Raw genomic sequence first — 27,969 nt, 5'->3', positions numbered from 1 at the left:
GAAATGGACCTGGTTAAGTCCCGATGGTTTCACGAGAAACGAGATAGACTTCTTCATGACCGACAAGAAACGGATATTCAGTGATGTCTCTGTGATCAACAGGGTTAAAACCGGTAGCGATCACCGAATCGTAAGAGCCTCACTGAATATCAATGTTAAACTTGAAAGGTCCAGTCTGATGAAGTCTACGCTCCGACCTACTCGGTCCCATATTCAAAACCCGGAAAGCTTTCAACTCGAGCTCTCTAATCGCTTTGCTTGCCTCGAGAACTTAGTGTCAGTGGACGAGATCAACGACGGGCTAGTGGAAACTGTCCGCACGGTAGGGTCTAAGTTTTTTAGACCCTGCCGTAAAGACAGACCTCATAAACTGACCGACCAAACCTTAAACCTCATGGCTGAACGACGCTTGCTACAGTTGCAGTCTTCCCACGACGCGAAGTCATACAGGCAGCTCAATAGACGCATATCCAAGTCCTTGCGACACCATCTGCGTCTCTTTAATACGAACCGTGTTAAAGAGACCATACAGCGAAACCAAGGCTCCAAAGTGTTCGCAAAGGACAAGTCTATTGGGCAAAGCCAGATGACTAAGCTGAAACGGGAGGATGGCAGCATAGCGTCGACCAAGGCAGAGGTTTTAGGCGAGATCGAGAGGTTCTATGGACAGTTATACACTTCGGTCGCAAAGCCCGTTGACAGCTTGGCAGGAGATCCAAGAGCCAAGCTGTCCCGACATTATACCGAAGATATCCCGGACATCAGTCTGTACGAGATTAGGATGGCCCTGAAGCAGCTTAAGAACAACAAGGCGCCGGGTGAGGACGGAATCACCTCAGAGCTTCTGAGAGCGGGTGGAACACCGGTACTTAAAGTCCTCCAGAAGCTCTTTAACTCCGTCCTGTCCGAGGGCAAAACGCCTGAAGCATGGAGCAGGGGTGGGGTGGTGTTGTTCTTCAAAAAAGGTGACAACTGCCTATTGAAGAACTACAGACCCATCACACTTCTAAGCCATGTTTATAAGCTGTTTTCAAGGGTTATCACGAACCGTCTCGAACACAGGCTTGATGACTTCCAGCCTCCCGAACAAGCCGGTTTCCGAAGAGGCTTTAGTACCATAGACCACATCCATACGCTGCGGCAAGTTATACAGAAGACCGAGGAGTATAACTTGCCATTATGCTTAGCGTTTGTGGATTATGAGAAAGCCTTCGATTCGGTGGAAACATGGGCGGTACTTGAGTCACTCCAGCGATGCCATATTGACTATCGGTACATCGAGGTGTTGAAGTGTTTGTATAATAACGCCACCATGTCGGTCCGAGTACAGGAGCATAGCACGAAGCCGATTCCATTGAGAAGAGGCGTAAGACAGGGGGACGTTATCTCCCCGAAACTGTTTACCGCCGCAATGGAAGACGCCTTCAAGCTCCTGGAATGGCAAGGACTTGGCATCAACATCAACGGCGAATACATCACTCACCTTCGGTTTGCCGACGACATCGTAGTCATGGCAAAGTCGATGGAGGAACTCAGTATGATGCTCGAGGGCCTCGACCGAGTTTCACAACGGGTGGGCCTGAAAATGAACATGGACAAGACGAAAATTATGTCAAATGTCCATGTTCAGCCCACCCCAGTCTCTGTTGGAAGCTCGGTACTCGAAGTTGTTGACTCATATATCTACCTAGGACAAGTAGTCCAATTAGGTAGGTCCAACTTCGAGAAAGAGGTCAACCGCCGAATCCAACTCGGCTGGGCAGCGTTCGGGAAACTACGCAATGTCTTTTCGTCCGACATACCTCAGTGCCTCAAGACGAAAGTCTTCAACCAATGTGTGTTACCAGTGATGACTTACGGCACCGAAACGTGGTCTCTCACTATCGGCCTCATCTCAAAGCTCAAAGTCGCTCAACGAGGTATGGAGAGGGCTATGCTCGGAGTTTCTCTACGTGATCGAATCCGAAACGAGGAGATCCGTAGACGAACCAAAGTCACCGATATAGCCCACCGGATTAGCAAGTTGAAGTGGCAATGGGCAGGCCATATTGCTCGCAGAGCAGATGGCAGATGGGGCCGAAAAGTGCTGGAGTGGAGACCACGGACTAGCAAGCGCAGCGTAGGACGTCCACCAACGAGGTGGACAGACGACCTTATAAAGGTCGCCGGAAGACGCTGGATGCAGGTCGCTTCCAACAGGTATCTGTGGAGATCAAAGGGGGAGGCCTATGTTCAGCAGTGGACGTCCTATGGCTGAGATGATGATGATGATGATGATGGTGTAAAAATATCATGCTTATTGAGAGTGCTGTCATGCCCTGCCCGTAGGTTTATAGGTACTTGAGTCAATTTTTCGTGTGCATGTAGGTATAGCGATGAGATCGAAAATGCGTGAGTGAGCTTGTTGGTTCGCCTCCAGTGTTAAACTTCTTTGGTTAACTGTTCTAATAAAAAGAACGACTTGAAAAGCAAGGATGTATAATTTTATATCACTTTAACTTCCCTAACGGAGTTGATCTAAATAGGTTGCCAGTTTATAAAATTGAGTAGCTACTAACGATGTCGCCAGTTTTAATTAATAAAACTGCTAACAAGTCGGTAATGTAATTGAGTCCCACTCCTAGGGTTATTATTGTGGAAACTAATTGAGTTAACTCTACCACAGTGGACTGTCACTCACCCCTTGCCCATCCTTCTTATGTTCACCTCTAAGTATATACTCCATGATGTCTCTCTCCCTTATAAACTCCTTCCTTTCAGCCAATGCCAATAAATGGTTAACAATAAAATGCTCCTGTTAATGTTTCACTAAACTGTACATCGCACTACCACTTTTACTAAAAAGCTATTTATTTTGTTTTAGGTAACAGGAGTTCCACACGAAAGTCCGATAAGACAGAACATAGGACTGGTCTGATCCGCTGCTTGGCAAAGTCCCCCCTGGCTGGGCGGATTTGCTCATACTCACCGGGCATGAATGTGCACCGCCACCGTGGGTCTTCAGAGCTACGACCGTTTTTCAATAAGGTGCAATTGGGTATATAAGTTTAAGTTACGTAATCATAGGTTTACACATAAGGGTGTGAGAAGCAGCATAATTTTGGAGGATGAACGGTCCATCCACGGCAAGGGTCTTGGCGGTCTGGTCGGTGTGCGATTCTTACTGGCCTGCTAAGTCCCAAGCTATGGTGGACCTTACCAGCGATCGAAGAAACTCTCACCAAGAAGACGATATATTAGCTAATGTAGCTTTAGAAATTCTTATTTTAAGTCTGCAATAATTAATATTAAAATATTTGTTATATTCGTAAGTAGATAAGTATTCTTACATTTACTACTTATTCTTATTTACCCTTTCCTTACTTCACGTACTTTATATTTACAGTCGAATTTGCTCGAAATAATCATAAGTTTAAGACAGATGACGCACATAAAAACCAACCTTTTCAGTGGGTTCACAACTTTAAAGTTGACAAAAGAATAGACTAGAAGGGACATTTACTTCTATACATAGAAGGCAGCTACAGTTCAAAATATAATTCTTTACAATACAGTAAGCGAATTTCTAATGTTAGACTTTGCTCATTGAAAATACAGCCACAAACAGAACACCAAAACAGTCCCGAGTCTAAACTTACCAACAGACACAAACACAGGTGACAATGTCATGAACTGACGAACAATACAAAGCGATGCGGCTACATGAACCCCCTCAGAGCTCTTAATTAACCACTGACATTGTATGGCACAATTAGTGGCCGCAGTAGGTAGACTGATGCTCCTGGGTATTTGGTCAATTAATGCTGGGATGTTGGTATTGGTTACTAGATGGTCTCTGGGAATCTGTTGGGTGATGTAGAATCGATGTTTTCACTTATGCCAACTTACTTTGGAATTTTCATAAAATATTTTTCTGTGTCAATCATAGGCTATATATTTTTAGATATAGCTTACGAATGTGTAAATAATGTGAACCAAGATCTCAGATTTGCCAAATGATTTGCACAATGAATGATGTATGTACACAACAAAAATCGTTGACGATACTTGTACTAATATTTTTTTTATTAGAAAACTTAACCCAGTGTTTACCAACTACGTAAACGTCAGTTTTCTTGAAACAACGTTTACATCAAGTTTTTTTCATATTTTCGTTCAATTTACAAAGGTAAAAGTTGTATTTATATTAAAACCGACGTTTATGTTGTCAGTGAGATGGGTCATAATGATTTTAAAATGTACTTTGGTGTTGTGTAAGTAGGTACCATTTTTTTAAACGTTTGTCAGACCTATTTATTATGTACCTTCCTATATTACCGTGACGAAAATAATAATATGAATAACGAAGTATGTCGCCGTAGAGCTGGGGTTTCAAAGCGGCATGTGCCTCCCGCTATGCAATGCCCTTGGAAATCCCAAAAGTGCTGGCGACCACTCTCGACAACACTGCAATATGAAGAGGAACTCTGAAGATAAACCGGCATTATTTATTTCTTGAAGTCTATTTAGTATTGACGATAGATATGTTTATTTACTTATGTACCTAAGTTAAGTATTATTTTTTGCATTTGTATGAAATTTAACTGAAGGAAAATAAGGTGACTAAAGGCTTGAAGGATTGTGTGTTGATGACTACAGAGATAATCGTAGTAGAAATTACCAACTTTTTTGTTACCTACTGTTATTAGCCACTCTTTCGTCGGCACTCTTTAACAAAACAACTATACAACCGGGAAGGAATGAAACTTTGGAAGGAACTTTATGGTACTCGAAGAAACATAATAAAACGACAGAATACAACATCAACTTATTTAATACATTCAGTCCCAACTATCGCTTTCCTTGAAAGCAGTCACACAGTTCGACTTAGCTTTGCTGTCAAACTTCTCAATTACTTTATCACTTTTATTATCTACATTGTCTATCTTTTTCTTTTCTGGGACATCTTTTTTCTTTGCGATGGTATCTTTTTTGGCGGGTTCGGCTGCGTCAGTCTTTTTGCGTCCGTTCGCTGGGTCGGCGCGAGGGCGCGGCGTGTCGGGCTGGTGGGGAGACACTTCTGGCTTCTTGGGTAGAGGTTCTGACTCGTCAACCTTTGAGAGAGAAAACGGTAAATATATTTGGTAATGTCAAACTTATAATTAAAATACGCAAAAGTTTAGAACTAAATTATCAAACGGGGAACAAGATTGCGTTGTTGAATATTCCGCTGATATAGCATACTATGAACAATAATTTGAGACCAATCCATGAGGCTTAAAAAATAGCTAACAAATACGTAATAGTACCATACAGTTTGTCACACAGTTGGTACATAAAGTTATTCAGTGGAATATCAAACAATCTCTTCACTCCATTAAAATGTTTAAGTTAATTTCGCTGATGAGAGACCAGTGACCCAAAACTTCTTCAAAAGAACTATTACATAAATGTCCACTGACTTGGAAGACCCCGGAGGAGGTTCTCTTTCTTGTAGAGGCGGGCGGCGAGGTCATCGAAGTACTGTTGGAGCGAGTGCGGTTGACTTTCTGCGGCAGCGGCGCGGGACTCGTCGGGAACTGCGGCGGCGTCCGAGGGACCGCTATCGGGCTCCGGCTCACCACTGGGGGACGACATTCAAATATTTGGTAAATGATTATATCAAAGGCACAAACTAATATAAAAAGATTTTAAGGGTGTAAGGGCTGAGCGAAGGTCTCTTAACGCAGTGCTGTTATGAGGGAAAAATTGGTTTTGACTGAACAGAGTTGGCTTGGGAGCCATGAATTCAGGGATGCATCGGTTTCTGACTCTAGTAACGTGACATAAAAAAAGAATTAACGAACCTTGCCGCGACTTCATGTCATTCCTCATTCTGAAACAAAAAACAAGAGTTAGTAGACGTACTTATTTTGTGATAAAGGTCTGCAAAAAAGATATCTATAAAAATGTCTTTCCTGAATGAAATAAATAGCCTTTCGGAAATAGAACATTGATTAACGTCGCAATTTTTCAATTTGAACGTGGAATGCTAAGACAGCGCTCTTTTTTTGTAAAGCAAAGGCGCAGGAGTTGTCGCCGTGTCCGTTTAATTGGTATCCGAACGCATCCGCTAATTGTGGGTGAAGTATCGGGCGACACTAGCGCCGCAGTCGCGCATTCACCTGTCGCGGGCGCGGGAACACGCCGCCGGCAAACCAAATTACTCCAACGCGGTCACGACTAACCAAACTCTTTTTTAAGTTTGTTTTTTCACGGAATTCTCGAAACGACTGTGTCCTGTTTTCTTTGAAATGTACATTTTAAAATAAATGATCAATTGCTGCGGACTTGTGGCTCGTAGCCATTACGAAATCGTATAAAATACACGTGCAATCCAATTAAGTTACCAAAAGGTTTTCTAGAAGTTCTGTTGAACGAGTTGACTGACAGACTTCAGAATCTATTGTTAACTTATAAAAATGTATTAGACGTTCACACGTTGACGCGGACGTGTTTTCTATAGATTTATGGAATAGCCTACTTAAATCTAAGACGATCCTTATACCTTACTAAGAGACCTCTTCAATCTCAAACTAACATACGGCCGGACATAAAACGTCGCAATTCTCTTCATCTAACCCTCGCCTTGGATATAAATTGACTTATTTTAAATCTAATACCCGGTACTGGAGATCAATCAATTATATACGATGAGGCAAAACATAGTCCAATAAAAACTTCTACGTGATTAGATTGGAAGTATTAGAGGAGGCCTTTGATATTTTTATATAAAAATGTTATTTATATGTTATAGTTGCGGACGTAAGGGATTCAAAGCTGACGACGGTTCATCTATCAAACGTTTGTCCGTATAAGGCGAGCGGCGCGCCGCGCAGATGACACACCAGAGACAACGTTTGATTGACTTGTAACTTTTTATTTTTTGTTGTAACGCTCGCTAATAAGCTATGTTCCCGCCGTTAAGGCAGCGTTCGGATACGCGGCTGAACGGACGTATCCTGGTGAATCGCGATCACATGTTTCTTTCGCATCTTATCGCGAGGAAACTGCGGCTGATTACAGCACCACGACCGCACGAGTAACTGTCCCGCCCCACAATTACAGAACCGATAACTAAGTAATCTTAAAAGCAGAAAAGCATTATTGTCCAGCGTTTAGCAAAATATAAACACTTCGTTCCATTTCAAAAGGTAGAAAACAGACCCAAGAAGTAGAAAGGTAGGAATACAATATTATTCCACTGCGTTGGACTTACGAACGAACCAGATCCTACTCAGATTCTCGGAAGAATCAAATCGAATTTTGAGCCTAACTACCGATTTTCTGCATCATGTAAATGCGCTATTCAAGTACCTTTTAGAATCAACACCCCCGCTGTGTGAATCCGGTCACGCATAAAATTAAATCTAAAAGCGTAAATGAATGGCTGGGCCTAGCAGATGCTGAGGCAATTTTTTTATTTTTTCATAGACGAAACGAGTTCCTGGTGCCGTTTAGATTTTTTACATTGCGATAATGAAACTAGAAATTCCATTGAATTAGTCGTTACATTTTTCAAATAGAATCTCATAAAAAGGCAGCCTTATTAATAAGCGAAGAAAACTTGTTCTAAAAGCTGAGGATGTTTATTGCGAGTGGCAGCAAAAATTCTTCATGAGGAAAAACTTGGTCCTTTGGTTCATAAGAGCTCAAACCTACATCTGTTTGATAGACAAGATATTCTATTTGATCGCGAGTTTTTTAAAAAATAACATATTCTCCTGCATTATTGAAGGTATTATAATGTTGCTAGATAACTATCAATATTGCCCCATCACCAGCGCAGACACATCAACTTTCAAGCAGACACAATTTTCAAAACCAAGCCCCCGATTCTCGATTCCGATTCAAATACAATACATCTTCCACCATTACCCATTCCTAATACGAACCGACAAACCAGTATCCCTCGCACATCGAAACAAACCCTCAATTTGGCTCACATGATCTAAAATGCTCACACAATGCGATCGTATCGGGGCGACGTGTTACGGTGCAAATAACAACCTTATACAGAAAACTAGAAAGCTAACAGCCCTTATACAAGGCTAAGGACATATTGTTAGTACGAGTATGATGGAGGCTCATCTGAAAACAACGTGTAACGAGCGTCAAATACATGCGATTTATGTGCCTTCACGCGTTTTGCCTTATTGGGAGGAGTTTCAGGGAGAGCGGGGACTGTGTTAAGTCAACGGCGAAAGATATTGTAAAATGGTGGAACAGTGTCATTAGATGTCTTTTATTATAGGTACGATTTAATGTAAAAGGAAATAATTCAACGACGATTCTTTTCAAGCTGTTTAATAAGCTTGTAAACTGTAACAGTACCTAGCAAAAATTCAGTTCACCTCTTGCAAACGAGCAATTTTGTTTTAGGACGGCTGACGGAATCAGCAAATATTTTTTAGGAGATTTTTGGCACAAGAGGTAAGTCTTCTTATAGGAAGAATCATATCCTAGAAATTCACATACTGTGTCGACGGATTTTGCAAAGATTTATCAAAATTGTGACACTCCAGTCAATTTTGCAACAACGTACGAAGCTAAGTTCTAATTTATTCATCATTATTTCTGTCTGGTGGACATTATGATTATTAGTTTTCATCGTAATTCTACACGGCTGTGTTACAGGTCACTCCGCATTTATTACACACAAATGGCTCCACGTTGAAATACTCGGAGTTATTAAATTTCGCAAGATTGAGCTAAAATCATGTTGAATTAAATCAGCGTTAATGATCTTAGCAATCAAATGATTTCCGTTCGATAGCGAGACAATAAGCATAGAATTTCATTTCATAGTCCGTTGCGTGATCACCTCTAGTCTGCCGGTCGTTGTTTGAAAATTGGCACTTTATTACTATTGTGGTCTGTGGTTTAGCAATTTCTCGTAATCATTTTTTTATTGAATTAAAAATAGCCTTTCATCTGAGCCGCACGTTTCATTGGAGCATTTTTAATTGGAGCTTAACACTGCCTCGCACAAAAAACTGGCTAATTCCCAATACGTTTTTGATATTTATTTATCATACATATCCAATTACTCTAATTGATGCCTTAATAAAGTCAGCGGATGGCGAAGTGCAGTTCTGGGTTTAAAATAGATAATAAGCTCTCGTTATTTCATAAGCAACATATTGACACGGAGGGGCCACATTTTCATAGTAATATTCTGTGAAATGATTACATTTTTATAGTGGTTGGAGTTGTCGCGGCGACTCAGCGTTCCCTTAGCTTTATGTTAATAGAATGTAGTGAACAACTATGGGTGATTATCGCCGAGAGTAATCGTTGTTAGTGGGAACTATTCGGCGCGCGCGATCCTCTTAGGGCTGGGACTTGTTTTTGGTTTAATCTGTTGTCTCCGGCGCTAGGGTTCCAATCGTGGATTGAATATTGATGTCGAGAAAGCAACTTATTCATCTCATGTCAAGTTTGTCATTTAAATAATTTCATTATTTTACTTACAATAAAAGATGAAACTGAATAGAATATACATACCTAACTGTTAATTTTAAAAAATGTATTAAGAAAACTAGTCAACTGATTAAAACAAATAAAAAATACATACTTAATCTTCATCAAGAAGAGAGAGAGTGAGTGATATGTAAAAAACTTCGCTAGGAACGTTAAAACTCGCTAATCAGTCAATTTCGCTAATTAGTCACCCTTTTAGAGAAAAAGGATTTTATATATGAATCGGGCTATATTTACAGACCTATTTGAATTTCCCAATATTTTACACTAGCAACCCTAGACATTATGAGTCGGGTGCGTGCGCGCACGCGCGTTACGGCGCCGTTTTGAGAGCCATTAACGCGATCACTGACTAATCGCCATTTACAGGAATTTCATGCGATTTGCCGCGTACCACTGACACTTGAAAGTAGTGATGTTATCTGTATGTCGATGTCGACACACGCGACTCGACATCGATCGACTAGTGATTGCCTCTCAATGAGAATTAATCGTATCCTGTATGATAATGAGAGATAAATGGTGTGTTAAAAGACGATGGTATTTTTAATAAAATTGCTTCAAGTCTCAAATGCGTATTAATAATTTTCTTGTCGCTAACTCTCTATCGAAATATAAGTACAACCATCTACCTAAACTTGAATCAGAAATTCCATATTGACTTACAAACTTAGATACACTGCCAATAGAAATAAAAGACGCTTCCTATTCAAAGAATGAAAATTCAACACTCACACAGTGGGCACATCAAGTAACTCTTCCCAATACCTATATATTTTTGTTATCAGTTTTGTGAAAAACAATTGACTTCGCATTCCAAACTAAAACACACCACATAAAACAACAAGTTCAATTTCCAAACCAAACCCATTTCTCCGAAGTGTAGCAAGCGCACACATTTTCAGATGTCACAACTTACAATACTGATTTCGCACGGCAGTTGCCTTATCGACACCCTGAATAATAATAGGGCTACAAGAAATCTTATTACATTTTACACCGTTGACATTTAGGCAAACAGTCAGGTGAAGACAAGAACTTATGATTCGAATAACTTGCGAGTATTTCGGTGCAGATAAATGTAAATAAATCGAAGCGGGAATTTGTGAACAGGTGTTCCGTTGCAAATGTAACCTTACTCTGCGGTTGTTGCGAAATTTCGACGTCCACTAGATTATGTAAATTTTAGATAGCTGTAGAAAATTGAGTGTATCTAGCAGGTAATTTGAGTTAAATATTCATGTTTGTTACAGTATTTTACACGCTGTTTGTGTCAGTACAAGCTGCAGGAATGTCTTGAAAGACCGAAGAAATAAGGCTCAATGAAATAAATCTCGATAAAAAGATCCCGACGAATTAAGAACCTCCTCCGTTTTGGGAAGTCGGTTAAAAATGACTGACAATATAAATAAAATCTGTAAACGAAAATATAAATTCACAGCAAAAAGGTTCTCACACAGTTCTAAGATAGTTTCTAGTCTTCTTTTAACTTAGTGACCATAAACAGTCGATGCCATTAACTGAACTTCGAGCTTAACGCGGCACATAGAAGCATCAAATATAGAGCACGTTTTTCTAGGCCGAAATAATTTCCGTAGCTCAAGTCTAACACTAAACTGCTACAAAAACCAGCTCCTAAAGCTATCAAACGTAACCCTACACGTTCTTGTTCCGGATTAACGTTTAGGTCTCGTCTTTAAATCGCTACCAGTATTTATTGGTCGTGTCGCTTAGCAAGGGGACAAGGGAGCACCTCGGGTAAATCACCTGAGGTACCAAGTACTAGTGCCTGCTAGGTAAGCCACGGTTACATGGTACCAAAACACTTTTGGTGTTACCCCCCATAAACGGTTTAACAAAGAAAAGGGATTGTTTCGGTGTTAGGTGACTGTTTTTGGTGTCGTCTAAGGTGGGGGTTAATGCTATTAAACTAGCTGTGAGCGTTTAATGGGTGTCGCATGCCTTACTTGGAGACACTAGAATTTTCTTTCCTAGCGTACAAATTGTAAGACTCTCAACTTTTGTATCGAACAGCAATTTCTTGCTTTACTAACTAAAGCAAGTGTCTGAATGACAAATCCCTGACCCGTCATTAATCGTCAGTTTATATGCTAGAAATTACGAAACCTAGACATGACGTAGACAACGACATCCACAGGTTACAAGTCAGTACATTCTTTACGTTGTTTACGCGTAGCGTGCTAACAAGGCGCGCTAATCGCACGTCGCGGCGACACATCGGTACGTCACGGCACCGCATTCGATCACTGCCACACAAACCTCGCATAGTTAGCGCATTTTACTGCCAATGAACTGAGATTTAGTTGGTTTTGACGCACTCTGCCGTACTTTAATGTTACGGCTACAGCCTTTTTATCGTCCCACTGTACTGGGCACACGCCTCCTCTCACACGGAGAAGGAATGAGTGTTAATCACCACGCTTGTTCAATGCGGGTTGGTGATTTCAGACTTTACAGTCCAGTTTCCTTCACCATTTTATCAGCCATTGGTGTCTTAGATATACTTAGAAAGTACATACAAACGTAAAAAAGTTGCATTGGTACTTGCCTGCCCTGGAATCGAACCCACACACTCATACATGAGAGGTTGGTGCTTTATCCAGTAGGCCACCACGACTTTTTTTAATGGGAATATATTAATGGGAATTAAACAAAATTGTGCACTTGTTTAGCCGTCATGTACGCCGAGCGCGTACTAACAAGGCGAGCTAATCGCGCGTCGAGCGACACATCGGTCCGTCGCGTGCGCACGGTCGATCACTGCCGCACAAATCTCACATTGTTAGCGCGCATTTTTACTTCGAAGCTACGTAGATGCATCTCTAGTGTAGCACTTGACCTTTTTTTTATGTAGTCGTGTTTTGTTTGAGGTTTTATTGCTTGTTAATGTTTTGTGGAATGTTAGTAATCCGTCAGCGAAAACGCAATCACATTGCAAAGTTTCCACAAAAAATATTAGTGAGCTTGAGATTCCCCATAAGTTCAAATTATAGTTTATCCAACCTTTGAAGACTTTTAGAGATCAAAGGTTTTAAGATGCTACCATCACTCCAAACATTATAAAAGCAGACAGCACACGAAATCACATTCAAACGACATTCACACTCAAGAGTTCACGTCGCCCCCGACCGACGCGAGCGCAGTAATTGACGATCATTTGACAAGCGTTGTCGCGCCCAAAGCGGGCCCAAATACGTAAAACTCGAAATGTCATTGACAAAACGGCCCGGACACGTCGCTCAACTTAATTGGCTATTAGCTAATGAGATTCTAAGATAGTTATCTGGTCGGCGACGCAAAGCGAATATCGCTTATATCGAAAGCGCCCCGTTAGGTGCCAGACGATGACAGCGAGCAGGCGACAAGACGAAAGGGATTTACCGAGATACGATGTGCGAATGTACCTATCGAGACCTGATAGCAGATCCTTATTAGGGCTTCGGATGAGAGGTCACAAGTGCTCGGATGTTGCGAGTAAATTAATAGTTGTTTATTAGCCACCTGTTCTAAGTCATCGCATCTGTCGTCAGGATATCTTTAGCAGTTTGGTATTGATTAAAACTGTCTTGATACGACATCAGCATTGGCGAAGTTAATTGAAACTTTATGAACTTAAAATCAGAAACTAGGATAGAGACTTATTTATCTCGGATGTGAAATCTTCACTACCAACATTTTTCGAGCAATTTTGTAACATTTCGTCACCTTTCACGCTATACACACCCTTGAAACTTAACAGCTTCAAAAACCAACATCACCTCTAAATAACTCAATCCACAAAACAAAACCGCATTGTCTATCCATTAGGACCGCTCACTTAATGAACTTACAATCCCGGGGTTAATCTTACCGTAGAATGGAACGTGTAAAGAAATCCTTACACGTTTAGAGCGACCTGTCGCGCTGTCGTCTTGAACCTCGACTTTAAACGAAGCGTTAATTTCGCAGAACGGTCGGTTACAAGCTGGTGTGACCTTTAGGCAGAAGATTTAACGCTATTTATTTTCTTAGTTTGTTCACTTACTAGTGCAGGCAAATCGGGGTAATTAGACTTGTATTTGTCTTAGAGTTTAAAGTTCGTATTGCAGAAAAGAACACAAAAAACCTATAGAATAACGCACGCGAATTTCTTGCGGTTTTCATAATACAGTACGAGGGATTTACGAGCCGGGGCTTGTCGCTAGTATGATATATACAACATATACATAAACACCAAATAATAAAACAGTAATTCGCGATAGCAATTCACATTTTCCTAAACAATTTAATTTGACTGAACCACACTAAAGGACCCCCGTAACCAGTCCAGAAACTAAAAACTCCAACCTCATATTTCATCCATTCATTTCTCTACAATAAAGGGGCAAAGTCCTACAGGGAGTGGTGACAAATGACACTCTTTCACGATTCAACGGGGATCTACACGGGAGTCTTATAAGATCTAAAGCGAGTGGCTTCAAGGTATTAGTCAGAGAAGGAACTCAGGCGCACGTGCCACAGAAACAAAAGGTGAATGATAGCGGCAATAGCTGCGCGAGCGCACGGCTTCAAACTACTGTGGGGACACACTAAGCGATTTGTGAGAGATGAATTCGGTGGATGGGAGAAGTATTGTGTTTTAAAAGGTTTTGAAATTACAGGGTGATTTTGAAAAGATATCCTGGTACTTGTGTATAACCACGTATTAAAACCATAATATATATTGTTTGAGACACATTTAGCGAATAAAAAAAACGACTAAAGAGTCAAGAGGGGTGATGACTTCGTAAAATTTTTTAATAGGAGAATAAACATTTCCTTACAAAAATGCAAAATGCAGAGCAGATATTACCAAGCGGTGCATAACTTTTCGCCGATTGATAACAACTCTTAGTAAACCAGGAGAAAATATATAGAGGTCAGATTATATGACCATTATTCAAAAGATTAGGTATAGGTATCCCCAAAACAGATCCATGATGACTTCCATTCACACAACCGGTGTCACTTTATCATAATATTCAAATAACAGAAGCTGTAACCAAAAATCTCCCCGTGTATCCAGCACTTTATTCGCTGACGTGATACTAATGCCACCACCCGACGATGGTCGCGATTTATTGTCGCGAACTCCGCCGCCGCCGGCTCAACGGCTCCGTATGTTTCAGTCTTACAAAGTGTAGATTAAGCTTTAGAAATGGAAATGCGCAGGAGTGCAGTTAATGCACTTAATTTATGACAGCTTTGATTTGTTGCTAAGTGGGATAAGGGAATTTGTAACTGTATTAAATGCGTGCAAAGAACTGTTATGATAGGGATCACAGTTACTACATAGCTACATCATCATGAAGAACTGAGATGGATTGCGTGAACGTCGATATGGTAAGAAAAAATGGTACTTGTGAGATGACGGCAGATAGAAGACCCGAACTAAAATTGGGATCAGGACAGGAGGATGACGATGATGATTATGAAAAACTAAGACCCTGAATGGATATTTTGTACGCGGAAAAAAGGACTAGCAGAATTGTTCATGCTACATTTAGGTAATCTATTCATGATATGAAACTTATAGATTTGTACGCTGGTATATTAAGAAAGTAAGCCCCAAATTCCCTTATCAATCTACCCCCCATTAACCTACAAGAAACAAGCCTTAAAACAAACAATAAATTTAATCCGCAATTATCGCGTGATCGACCAGTGTTCTATACATTAGCATGTGGCCACATCACGAGCTATTAAATCAGGTAGAATGTGCAACTACCGTCGTCACTATCTCCGGCGAGGCGCGAACGACCTAGTTCGGCGCGTGCGAAACAAAGATCAACTGATTAATGACAGACCACCAGTGCGGTTTCGTTGCCCGATTTATAATTGGTAGGCTATCGGTTTTTGCCTATTGTGTATGGTACATTTTAGGATTTGTGCTGGATTGTTTATGTATTTAAATTATGTGATTCTTGTCTGTCTACTTATTTTATTTGCCATAAGGGTAGCCATTTTCAAGTCATAAAATAATGTGGAAGTATTTTTCCACAGGACGCTACAGTTTAATTATTTTAAATAGAAAATTGTATCAAATACATTTGGCAGAGCCTTAACATAATTTCAAACTGTCTGTCGACAAATGAATGATCTTTGAATTAAACACCCTTACAATATTCTATCTCTAGCAATATCACCAAAACAATAGAACCAAACCGAGATGATCGATTCGCTTCTGCGTACTCTAATCTTTGGCTCACGACGTAAGTCAGCTAGCCCGATATCATCGGCACGAGCGATGCATCGCGCCAGTTTACGAGGCTACCTCCAGATTGCGGCCACGGGGGTTTTTATAAGGCTTTTGAGCCTTTATCTATGCACTTGTCTGTTCCTATGGATTCCTGGTAGCGATGGTAAGGAGTATGGAGTATATACCTTTAATGGTTATAAGCGTATGCATCTTTGATGGGAGCGAGCGGTTTTTGTAGTGGAAGGCAGCGAAAGTTGGCTGTAATAGGGCAAGGTTGGTGATGTACTTGGGTAATCGATTAGTGGGTATGCAAATTAATTGGTTGGAAAAAAACTACTGGATCTCAAACTTTGGTCATTGGTAATGAAAGACTGGTCCTGGATGGTCATTTATTCCTAATACGTTTTCCTCTACATTATGTTTATATTCTGGTGCATTTGAAAGACTAATAAGATTATACATACACTAAATTTGCCCCTATCAGAAAGATACCGCATACACTATCAAACAAATCACACGACCTCTCTATCTTCCCAAATGACAAAGATAAAATCCATCCATAACAGCCCACATTTGGCATAACAAAATTCTGCATGCATAGGTAGATAGAAGTTCTTACTTCCTACACAGTACCTAAGATCAAAGGCAAAACATCAAAGTCGGCTCAATTTTGGGGAGGAACACGCACAACTTATTCAGAAAACACCATAATAGGACTTAAAAGATTTGCCAAATAGACAGGGAAGGCATAAAGCGGGTTGTGGGCGGAAATCTCAAAATCTCCGTCGGTGGCGCATGCAAATACGAGGTACGAGGATATTTATGAACTGTGTGGTAAAATGTTAATAGTAGTTGACATGCTTAGATATGAAAGGGAAAGAATGGACAGCCACGATTTGTACAGGGTTTGTATTTGATATTGTTCATGCATGTTTTCATTTCTGTAGCAATTAGCAAAAAGTTTGGTCTTCTTTTAGATCGTCTTTTATTGAGGAGATTTCTAACTACATCGAATGCTTTTGCAGTTATGAAATTAACAAAGTTTTCAGTACAAAATGGAGGCGTTAGACGTAGAGTTATAATCGTCAAATATGTAACACCAAAACCAGCTCATCTTTCACCTATCCCAAACAATAAAGAACAAACGCAAAACAATTAAATGCAATCCACAACCACAAACAACAAACAGCAAACAAAACAAACATCCAAGGTTCCATTTACGTAAATAAGTAAACTAAATGAGAATAAAATATCATCGCACACGTCTTAGGTATGCAAATGGGGCGGTGCGCGGGCGCATTAAAATGCAAGATGGCGGAAGCGCGCACGCGAGGTCGCCGGGTCGCCGGTATCGCCACGCGCCATTGTCCCGGCTACCGAGTAGGGCAACATCTATTACTACGATACCGGGATATATACGGATAAATATAATATGGGATAGTTAGGCCTATTTGTTCGTGCCAGCGTGGAATGAAATGTTATCAAGGTAGTGTGTGGTCTTGGTGTAAATGGGGGGTTCTGTCTTTAGAGTTGATTAGTAAGGTGAGCAGTATGGGGAGTTAAATCTCATCAGGTGTTATTGATATTCGTGAAATTTTATACAACCCAATACAGATGTTAATGAATGTACAATGTCAAAAGCTTACGAAGCTAAGAAAGCTTACTATCCTCCATTTAACTGTGAACTCTATCAAAAACGCAGTGGATAGAGACACTACTTCAAACTTCAAATATTTATTGCGACAACTTCAAACTTCACTATATTGAGACTACATTCAATTTGGTATCGAAATAGAAAAATATGGGCCAGATAGGTTTAAAACCCGCAAATACCACTATCTAATCCTATAAAATCAATAATAAATATCTAATTTCATATTTTAAATTGTTGCACTATTCCCACTAATTACAGACAGTCTCTCTACCCACAAAGAGCGACACACACTAGTGATATCTTCTCACGATCCGCTAAATCGCGGCGTACAATAGCGGTGGTTGGGTCCGCTAAAACAAAGTAGATTCACAGCTAAGCTTGTATGTGTACGGTAAGATTATTTATGGACCATTTATATAGGTCGGTTAAAGCTGTCCTGTATAGCCCGGTTTTATTATAATTTACGGTATTAAAATGATGTGGTCGAGATTTTCCCGGAAAGTAATGCAAAATCATAGACATAATATTAGTAAACAGGACTGCGCATATAAACCCAAAAAACGAGCCGAGTGAAACAGTTAGTACGGAGGCTGTCTGTCCCTTTCTAATAGGGTGACTATGAGATTAAGCTATGTGAGACAAATCCGAATTTGCTAAGATTATTAAACACAGATTAGTATTGAAGTTTTAACTTACGCAGTTTGTGACCTTAAGATACTAATAAAGGCTTTTAATAATTAGCGGAAATTAGCAGTATAAAAGCAGGAAGATTCGAAGTGAAGACTGTTTTTTTTTGTATTTCTACTTCATATATAGACTGCTGAGCCATTTATGTCGCCTTTCTTCATTTTTTGGGAAGCTATAACAATAGTACAACAGTTTTAAAATCCATCACCCATATTTTGACTCGTTACAAGAATTCATGGGCACCCTAGTTGTTTGGTTTACGAAAACGTTATTATTAGCTAACCTGTGGAACGATATATTGCAACCACCATAGGATTCACTTTTGCAAGTAGAAACGCAACACTTTTTCACCATTTTAATAGTTTAAATTGATTTAATACAAAAAAATATAAACAAAATTTTAAATGCTGATTACGCGCCAAGAATGTTCAGGGTTACCGCTAGAAAATAAAAAAAAGCAAAATAAAAATTTATGGTGTTTATGTTTTAATAATAAATACGAATAAATTAATGCGATTGTTATTAATTTGTTGACTTACAATTGTTAAAATAAGATAAAAATATAAGTGATTCAATTGTTTTTGGGAAGACAAAACTTTTGATCACAACATTTTTTTATGCTGGCAAGGTGTTAGAAAGAGACAAACAGCCTCCGTTCGAACTATCCCTCTCGGCTCGGATTTGCCTCTGTGTATTATGCAACCAATTTAGTACCTTATTGCGTTAGAATAGAGTTCATTTTCGTAAATATATATTTTGAGCGTGCGCAATCTTGTTTAGTAATATTATATCTATGTGCAAAATAGATTGACCATTTTGTAACACCTACTGTATAATATTGAAGAATGAAAATAAATAATATGAATATCCTAGGTATGTATGTATAATGACTCTTTGGCGGTGAAACGGCTGAATAAAATTCTATAATTTTAAAGATTTGTGCCTACTTTTTATAGCATGGCAACTCTGTTGATTTTTATCTGGGGATTCCCCAAAGTGGTTTGTTACAAACGCGCCGTAGGTATAAATATAAATTCTGAATTTAGAGCGCTCGACTTAAAATTATTCATTGTTTATGTGAATGAGTAAATCTATTAATTTCATTATATTTTGTCTTCTAAAACTCCTCAAAATTGTTTTTTTTTTTTGCTGCCTGCTTTCTAAAATATAAATTACCTGCTATCCAAAATCGTTATTCAGATATGACCTCATATTGGGACACTAAACAGGTGGATAATGATGAGTATCCTACGGATATTACAAATGCATGTTTATATGCAGGTATGAATATTTAGTACTCTTTCTCATGCCACTACTTAATAGATTCTGATGAAACTTGGCATAGAAATTGTTGGGAAGAAAAAAATAAATAATAAAATTGTGCGTTCAGTATTTATTGAACTATCCTATACACAGCGGTGATAACTACTGCTAATAAATAATAAACGTCACAGGAACTAGTAACTATTTGCTTATCCTACTATAAATATAAGTGTCGACATTTAGTGAACATGGAATACAAACGAACGAACAAGCATGAGACATGCAAAAGTAAATACAAAACTTAAGCCCTTATTAGCAGAACCCCTTCTTAACAACACTTAAGAACAAAACACTTTTAAAAAGTTAGGATAGTTGAGCTTTCCATTGGCCAAAGCTTTTTTAATTAACCCAAGCTTAAACCCCAAAAACATGCAGGTTAAAGTTTGCTTTCTCTATAAACATTAGACGCACAAAGAAATCTGTTGCTAAATAGGCATGACAGACAAACATGCAAGCAGTCTAACAAATAGGAAGAACCACTACAATTTAAAAACTAGGTACAACATTGAATAGCCTATAGAGAACTGAATAATAAATGCGAGCGACGTTTAATTATAAAAATAATAATACCGATTATTCGAGAGCTAAAATAACTATTAGATACACACATGCCTCTACACACATCTATTGAATATTATAATAAACTTACATTCACGCTCTTTCACCAAAAAAACAGGATCAACTTAGGTCTACGCTTATTCTAAAGCTACATACAGACTACGCGTTCCCACTACGCAAAGTTGGTTACGCGTCTGTATGCTGCTATATATTGCTGTTTTACAGCTAATATTAATAAAGGAAAAATAACGATGTAATCACAAGGATAGAGGTACACTTATTATTATGGAGTCACGTAGTTTAGACAACTAGTTTCAAAAATGAGATCCCGGTAAGAAAGTCTATAAAACAAAATTCTACTTGTTCAGTCGATTTATCGATATTTAGAGAGAACGGAACGGACAAGTTGAAAATGTCGATATTATTTAGATTATCGAAAATGGAAAGATATGATTGATTATGGTAAGAATATGATATGTTGGAAATGCAAATTTTACATCTGGTACCGACCACAAGATGGAGAATATTCTCGATTAATATCGTTTGTAAAACCTAAAGTTCTTTCTTCTCTGGCAGTATAATGATAGCGTCTACAATATCCCTGACTACCGACGAAGTCAAATAGTTACTGCAGCAGTATAACACTAACAGAGCTATCGAGAACATGAAAACACATACGAACATTAGTTTATACGTATCCGTTTTGGCTCGCTCGCCCCGTAGCGCCATCTGTGGACAAATCATAGTCAACTTCAAGTATTTTTTAAACCAAATAAAAGGTTATAATGTAGGGAATAAGCAGGTTGCCAATGATTCTCAAATTTTAGTTATTTTTATGACCAAAAAACGACTAGGACATTATTTTTGAGCAGTAAAGCCATTTATTTTTTATTTTTCCATAAAGTACATAATTATCTCGAAAAATTTGAGGTGATATTATAATCAATTTCCTGATAAAAATAAAAATGTATACTAACTTTTGGAAAAATAAAAAGTCAGTACTTATACTTACTTGCTTTCAGCCGGCCCAGGATGGGGCAAATAGGAGAAAAAAACGAATTCTAATACATTCGCCGCCAACATGGGACTTAATACTGACATCGGCTTACTGGCTGTACAGTAAAACACCTTTGCTTCACGCTTTGGAAATCGAAACTACAACGACGTTTACTTAAATGACAGGTGTCATGTTCATTTGACATTTGGGAGCTTAAAACCTTTTTGTTGGTGGCCAGTCCCTTCCAAAGAGTAACTCAGAGATGAATAAAAGAGATGGACAATGCCGATGACGGTATGTCAATCCCATGGGATCTAGGACTAGGACTAGGACTCTAATCTGCGGCTATTTAAGCACATTTTATAGTTTCATTTTAAAATACAGAAAGTCGATCGAACAATTTGTATAAAATTGATCACCCGTAAACAAATAGTATTTTATATTCTTGTCAATAATTTAATAAATGTTTTTTTTTTTTTACTATAAAAGAATTTTGCAATTTAACCGAAATTTTATGTAATTTCCCTTTTGAAATATACCCTTAAATAAACCCTTTCACAAAACTCTTAGAACTTCTTCCCAGTAACATTTTTTTTTTCAATAATATTTAATTATAGTCCCCTTTTAACCACTACAATATGCCCAAAAAGCTCTATATTCATACAAAAATAAATATAATTTACCTCAGCATCCCCACCAGCCTGGCTCTTATACTTCACATAGGGAGTGAGCGTGACGCGTCCGTTCTTCGCCAGCGCCCGCATGACGTCAGCCGCCTGGTCGCGGCGGTCCAGCCCGATGTACGCCGACGTGTCGTCTAGGAAATGCACTGTTACTGCGCCTGGAATAAGGTACATTATTGTATGATAGGGAAAATAAAATAAAAGACTACAAATACTTTTAACTATCTTCCGCCCGCTATGTCACCCGAGTCAAGATTGAACAACTTTCCGTACATGGCTAAAAAGCCTCTGTGCCATTTTGATATACTAAGTTATATTACAGCATGCATTCAATAAAATCCATCAAGAATATAAAGGGCGAAAAAAACATTTGAGAATTAAACATCTGTTCATATAAAAGTACTTATTTGTCTTTCTAGAGATTTTTTTGAGAAAAAAATAATTTGTGTACTAAATTAGAATCACATTGCACAGACAGGACATGAATCTAAGTCAATCCATAAAATTCAACACATCCTCAATACATTTTCAACCTTATCGCAATAGTGGAAGGTTATAATCGATTGGTAACATTTGACAGATTCGGGTAGGTTGTCTTGATGGTGTCTGTACAAGTAAATCTGGTAAGAAAACTGCCAATGTGTTTACCGAAAGGACTGAACAGCTGGTTGAGGTCGCTCCTCTGCCATTCCTTCGGGAATATGAGGTGGAACACGTGATCACGAGGCGGGGTCGCTGAAACAAAAATACTTTAAATTGGGCACTTAATATATAGTAATAATTCCAATAACGCTAAACACTTAAATGGATACTGAAGTTTACGTAAACTTCAGACATTAGGACCTAATATTTCTTGGTTATACTTTTCTATATGGAGCCTGTGGCTAAGTACACCTGCACTGGTCGTCGGAAGCCAACAAGACTGGAAACCAGTCAGTCCAACTGGGTTGAAGAGGTCAGTTAGGTAGTTGCACCAAGAAAACCACTGCTACTCAGCTACAATTTGACTACAAATCTATGTATAACTTTAAACAGGATAAAGTGGATAAATAAATAATTATTATTACAAAAATATATAAAACACAGATACTCACGATCAGCCCCCACCAAGTTAATATACGGACTATCCTGCCTCGCCGTTCTTGCCAAAAAGAGTTTATTCAAGAAAGGTTTCAACGTGGCCGACTGTGGCACCAATCGTATGGAGTCGTCGCCGCGCATGCGCGACAGATGCGCGTGCATGGCCAGGAAGCAGAGTCCGGTGATGTACGCGTCGTAACCCGCCTCGTGTTCCTTCTCGTCTAGGTGAGAGTAGCCGCGGCCTTCGAGTGAATCTGTGGATGAATTTGGACTTTATGTTTAAGGGTGTAGGGTTGAATATTGAATTGACTCTTGTGTCATTGTAGACTTTGCTTTACCACATGTGGAGTAGAAATGGGACTTTATAACTAGGCAGTAAATTTAGGAATATTTTGGGAAAAGAAACAAAGGCATTACTGTGTTGTAACTGGATTTATTTTTGTGTAAGTGGAAATAGCCACAATCTTCTAGCAAGCCTAAGGAATTTGAATTTAATAAAGACACGTATAAGCTGAAGTCATAAAATATGGTTTGAGTTAATCATTAGCAACATAGCCAGAATAATCCTAGGACATGTGTGGGAATTTGGACAACTAAGAGGGGTAATAAAGATCAATATCGATTAGTTTTTCAAGTCTCTTCAAAATTGTTGAGCTTAGTACTGTGTAACAAATTCGAACAGTTTTAGTAAATTCTCTATTTGATTGTCTGATGATACAGCTCCTAAAACAATGAATGAATATAGCGCAAACTCACCAACTTTAGGCAAAGTGAAGGGCGGTTCAGTGAGGGTAGCCAACAACTCTGGCAGCACATTGGAATTGAGCTTGTCTTTGAACGGCGGCAAACTCGACATGTACTTTGTGTCTAATAATCTGAAAATAATAATTGATTTTTGTATTGCGAACGAGATATATAGCCAAGAAAATAGGTTAATCGTTTTGTATGTAAACACTACTTGCATAACACTCGCTTTTGCCTTTATATACTTTTGACCGCAGAAGAATTAAATACGTAAATCTTACGTATGTAATACAAATATCTACTTCTGCTAAGTGTACTTTTTTATATTAAACTAGCTGTTACCCACGATTTCTACCCTACCCGGACAATATAATAACCTATGTAACTCGGGGATAGTCTAGCTTTCCAACAATGAAAGAGTTATTCTGGTTCAGTAGTTTCAGAACCTTGAGAACAATCAAACGAACAAAATCTGATACTTCTTTATATTTATATCGGGTGTGTCGTTCATAATCACATTAAATTCTATCACATGTACTTCATGATATTCTATAGCGAATTGTAAAAAAAATAACATAATCCATTCAGTGGTTTAGCCACAGGACTCATTTTTCGTTTTCATAATTTACAACATCATGTGTAAAGCAGAGATAAAGTTAGAAGTATCGAATGTTTTGATCAGTTGACAGCTGTCAGTTTTCAAGGGAGAATTTCAGCTGTTTGTAATGACTGACTTCTATATGGTGTTCTAATTTTCGCACATTTTTATTCTATTTACTTTGTTTGAAAAATGCATTTTTTTATTTTCACGTATTTTTCTTTTTTCTTGGTGTTAATCGACATATATTAACCAGTATATTAACGCATTTCATTTAATGTGATTATGAACGACACACCCGATATAGCTGATATTCTCTGTTTCACTATAAGGTTTATACAAGCTTACCATAACAAATAAATAAAAAGAATATCTTACTTGGGGAACATACAATGTGTGAACTCTTTGAACGAGGTGTAGTCACCGGGCAGCTGTTGGAAGAAGTGGCCCAAGGTGTGAAGAACATCTAGTAGCATATTGTGACCAACCACCAGCTTTTCCTGGGGAAAAAGAATTTTTCTTTTATTCCCTTCAGGTATTTCTTGCATTGTTTATTGTTAACGTGTTAACAGAGACACGTAATTAAACCATTTATGCAATCACAATTTTTTTATGGCAAAATAGACTGATTTTACTGCACCCTGAAGCAACTACAAAACGCACAGTAACAACAAAATTGTTTAAAACTGCCATCAGGGTTCCATTTCCATTTGAGTTACTTAAGTCAACATAGTTTGGTAAATTGTTTAGATTATTTTTTTATTTCTAAACAATACAGGTAGTGGCAAGAATATAAAACAAACAATGAACTTACGGACTGACTGATCATCTTAGCCACTTTAGAGAAGCCAACTGCCTCTTCCAGTTCATCCCATTCTCTCTTTTTCCTTATTGTGTCCTGGTCTTCCATGTCAGCTTTCTTACGTATTACTTTCAGCACTCTGAAATAAAAGGTCAGATTTAAGTGGAAGGGTAAAACATGTAAGACTTTACAAAACAGAAACATTTGGTTTTTATGATGTATAGTTTTGCAAAAAGTATCAAGCTTTTCTTATGCACGCATGTTATTAAATGACAAAGGAGAGATATAAATGACACCTAAACATTTTTAACCACCCTCATTGATGATGATGATGTCCTCCTAGCCGATGATCGGCTACGGCGGCTGTTCTCATGTAAGGAGATCAGCCAACTACGTAGGACATATTATAACTCTCATAGCCCGGTGGGACGGCAATCCGACACGACCGGAGAGAGATCAGGCGCAGGACCGACATTTACATGCTCTCCGATGCACGGGTGTATCAATCACCAGCTTCCAGGCTCCGGGCTGCTTTGTGAAAGTCTTCTAAAACCCACAAAGCGATTTCGGCCCGACTCGGGAATCGAACCCGAGACCTCGTGCTCACCCTCATTAAGAATATTATGAAAACAATTTCTGTTAAAATGTACATAAAATCAAAAACAAGACATTCCTTACCTATTCTTATTTTCTAAAATCTTGGTATCAATCATAACATCATCTTTGAACCGAGCTTTAAGTTCTTGGAATAGCAGCATCCTTATGAATGCGTTGCATCTGTCAATCTCCATCTCATCTTCTGTCTTGTTGTCAATAAAATCTTTTACCTTTTTACTGTGAAAAAAAACAGGTTGTTAAGTTATTAAGAACTTATTACATCAAGGCACTACTAGGTCAAGCAGAGCAGAGTCTATTGGCCTTACTACAAAAACTTTTAATAGTCTGTTGGGCACTTGTCTAAAAAAATGACAGATTATGACGTTGACATAAGGTTCATTTTGCAGCCACACTCTTTTTAGACAAGTGTTAAACAAATGTTTAAGTTTTTGTAGTAAGGCCATATCGACTGCAAGCAAGCAATACCTCCTATCTGACTCCGGGTGGATTTTAAAGGGGAACAATAAAACTTAATAAAATCCTTATTCCGAGGAAGGTATAATGAGATACTGAAAATCCAAGTTTTCTTTTTCTAAGCATAGTATTGATTAATAAAGTTTTTTGTTTTTATTTTGAATCTAAAGGTAGTTTATGGTAGATACAAGTTTTTTGGTTTTTTGAAACAAAAATGTCAGATAGGAGGTATTGCTTGCTTGCAGTCGATATGAGTCTATGTCAAGTAAGGTCTCATATGTTGCTGGGATAATTCAGGAATGGTGGAACCTTATCACACAGTCAAAAAATAAAATGATTGTTCATAGAGTACTGAGCTCATCTGTTTGTTACAGCCTTTTTTTTTTTAGTTTTTTTTTTTATCGTCCCACTGCTGGGCACATGCCTCCTCTCACACGGAGAAGGGTTGAGCATTAATCATTAGCTTAATTAATCATAGCTCATCAATCAATATAAAAACAATAAGACAAACATTCTAAAACTTCCTAGCACAATAATAGACTGTCAGCGACTGTCAGATTACAGCTCATTATAACAAAAAAAAAAAACAATTGCCCGTTGCATTCCTACATGGCATGCAATAAATTACAAAAGAAATATTTACTCAGACAATGAGTGTAGTGATGATTTATTGCATTTAGAAAGTAATATTATGAGAAAAATGTGATCTTATGTCAACCAAGTATGTCATAGGATTTAGATTAGAATTTGGCCTTGTGATTTAATTATAGGTTGTTTTGGACAGAGGCATACTTATTCATCTGTCTAGCCTTTTCCAAAGTCTGTTGGGGTTGGCTTCCAGTTTAACCCATTCTAGCTGAGTATCAGTGTTTTACAGAGAGCAACTGCCTATCTCCCAGCTGTCACATAGCCAAGCGCTGAATAGAAAGTTCAAAAAATTAAAGGAATATCTAGTACATCAATGAATTACCAAATATCTTCAATTTGTTGTTTATTTTCATCTGGTATTCTGACTGCATCTTTCTCCTTGGAATATGTCTGCTGTCTCTCAATCAGAGATTCTCTAAGCTTTGCTTCAGTTGAAGCTGTCATGTATGATATACCTGAAAGAATAGTGATATAAGCAAAGAGCTATTTTATTGTACTAAAAATTGAGGTTACTGAGGTCTTATTTGCAGCGATGGTACGAAGATTTCGGAGAACAAGATAGATTTAACGAAGGACATGATTATGGAATAAAAGTAATTGGGATGCAGAAATGTTCCATACAGATATAAGTTTCACTAGATATTTGTAATCACCCAATATGTTGCTTGTTATTGAAGTTTCATTACAGTCTAATGATTTGTTTATTACAGTACAGTCTTGGAATGCAAGAAAAATAATTCCAAATGATGCTCACCTTCTCTTATAAGCTTGTTGAAGTCAAATCCGTTAGACGCCAAGAAATCTAAGCTGGAACTCTGACAAAGGAACATTCTATCAGGGCCAGGCCTTCCACGAGGATACAAATAAAAATTGTACGTATCGTTCATGTAATGCTTCTTCTTCTCGTCCCAGTAAAATGCACATAACCCATACTGTATCAATAAAAAGTCACTAGAACCGTTCATGGTGCGGGTGTAGTAGTCTTCCGGCGAATCGTAAATAGACACATCCCGACCATTTATAAGACCTGTAAACTCCGCATCTATAGATAAGAAGTCAGCTTTCTCTATTGAATCCTTTATTAAAGGTAATGTCTCCTTAAAATCTGCAAAAATATAACAAATCTGTAACTATTGCCGCGCTTTAACTCGAGTGAATTTATTATAAGTTGTACTTACTCTTACGAACGACCTCCATTATTTACATATAATAAAAAAAGTTAGATTAATAAAATGACATTTAGAAAAAGATTTGTATATTTAATTTATTTATATTTATCTAATAAAATGGACAAACAGAACAAACAAAGATAACGCACGGCTAACATGCGCATGTCAAACATTAATTGACACAGTCAAAAAATACAAAACGTCAAGTCAACACTA

At 38.4% G+C, this 27,969-nt stretch overlaps 1 protein-coding gene across 2 annotated transcripts; it reads right to left on the bottom strand.

The window, feature by feature from the left end:
* Positions 1–4,795: 4,795 nt before the first annotated feature.
* Positions 4,796–27,925, bottom strand: LOC124633218 (poly(A)-specific ribonuclease PARN-like). Of its 2 annotated transcripts, none has more exons than XM_047168389.1 (14): positions 27,763–27,925; positions 27,339–27,689; positions 26,907–27,039; positions 25,544–25,699; positions 24,878–25,004; positions 24,442–24,563; positions 23,478–23,596; positions 22,736–22,975; positions 22,290–22,376; positions 21,642–21,799; positions 20,644–20,690; positions 5,826–5,854; positions 5,442–5,602; positions 4,796–5,093 (listed from the first exon to the last, which is right to left on the bottom strand). In XM_047168389.1, exons 1-14 carry the CDS (start codon positions 27,779–27,781, stop codon positions 4,821–4,823), a joined length of 2,022 nt encoding a protein of 673 aa, XP_047024345.1. In that variant the 5' UTR covers positions 27,782–27,925; the 3' UTR covers positions 4,796–4,820. The 2 variants fall into 2 exon arrangements, with proteins under 2 accessions (XP_047024345.1, XP_047024346.1); XM_047168390.1 differs by having other exon boundaries at positions 4,945–5,093; positions 5,426–5,602.
* Positions 27,926–27,969: the final 44 nt, after the last annotated feature.

Source organism: Helicoverpa zea, chromosome 9 (genome assembly GCF_022581195.2).
Source record: "Helicoverpa zea isolate HzStark_Cry1AcR chromosome 9, ilHelZeax1.1, whole genome shotgun sequence".
NCBI classification, from domain to species: Eukaryota; Metazoa; Arthropoda; class Insecta; order Lepidoptera; family Noctuidae; genus Helicoverpa; species Helicoverpa zea.
Note: the sequence above shows the minus strand (reverse complement) of the source record. Positions and strands in the feature narration are given on the sequence as shown.

Bases quoted from the DNA above. Each gene is read 5' to 3' on its own strand.
- LOC124633218 (XM_047168389.1), bottom strand. The intron at 25,005-25,543 runs GTAAGGAATGTC...CTTTTATTTCAG, and splicing joins ATTTTAGAAAATAAGAATAG to AGTGCTGAAAGTAATACGTA. The intron at 24,564-24,877 runs GTAAGTTCATTG...CTTTTTCCCCAG, and splicing joins CTAAGATGATCAGTCAGTCC to GAAAAGCTGGTGGTTGGTCA.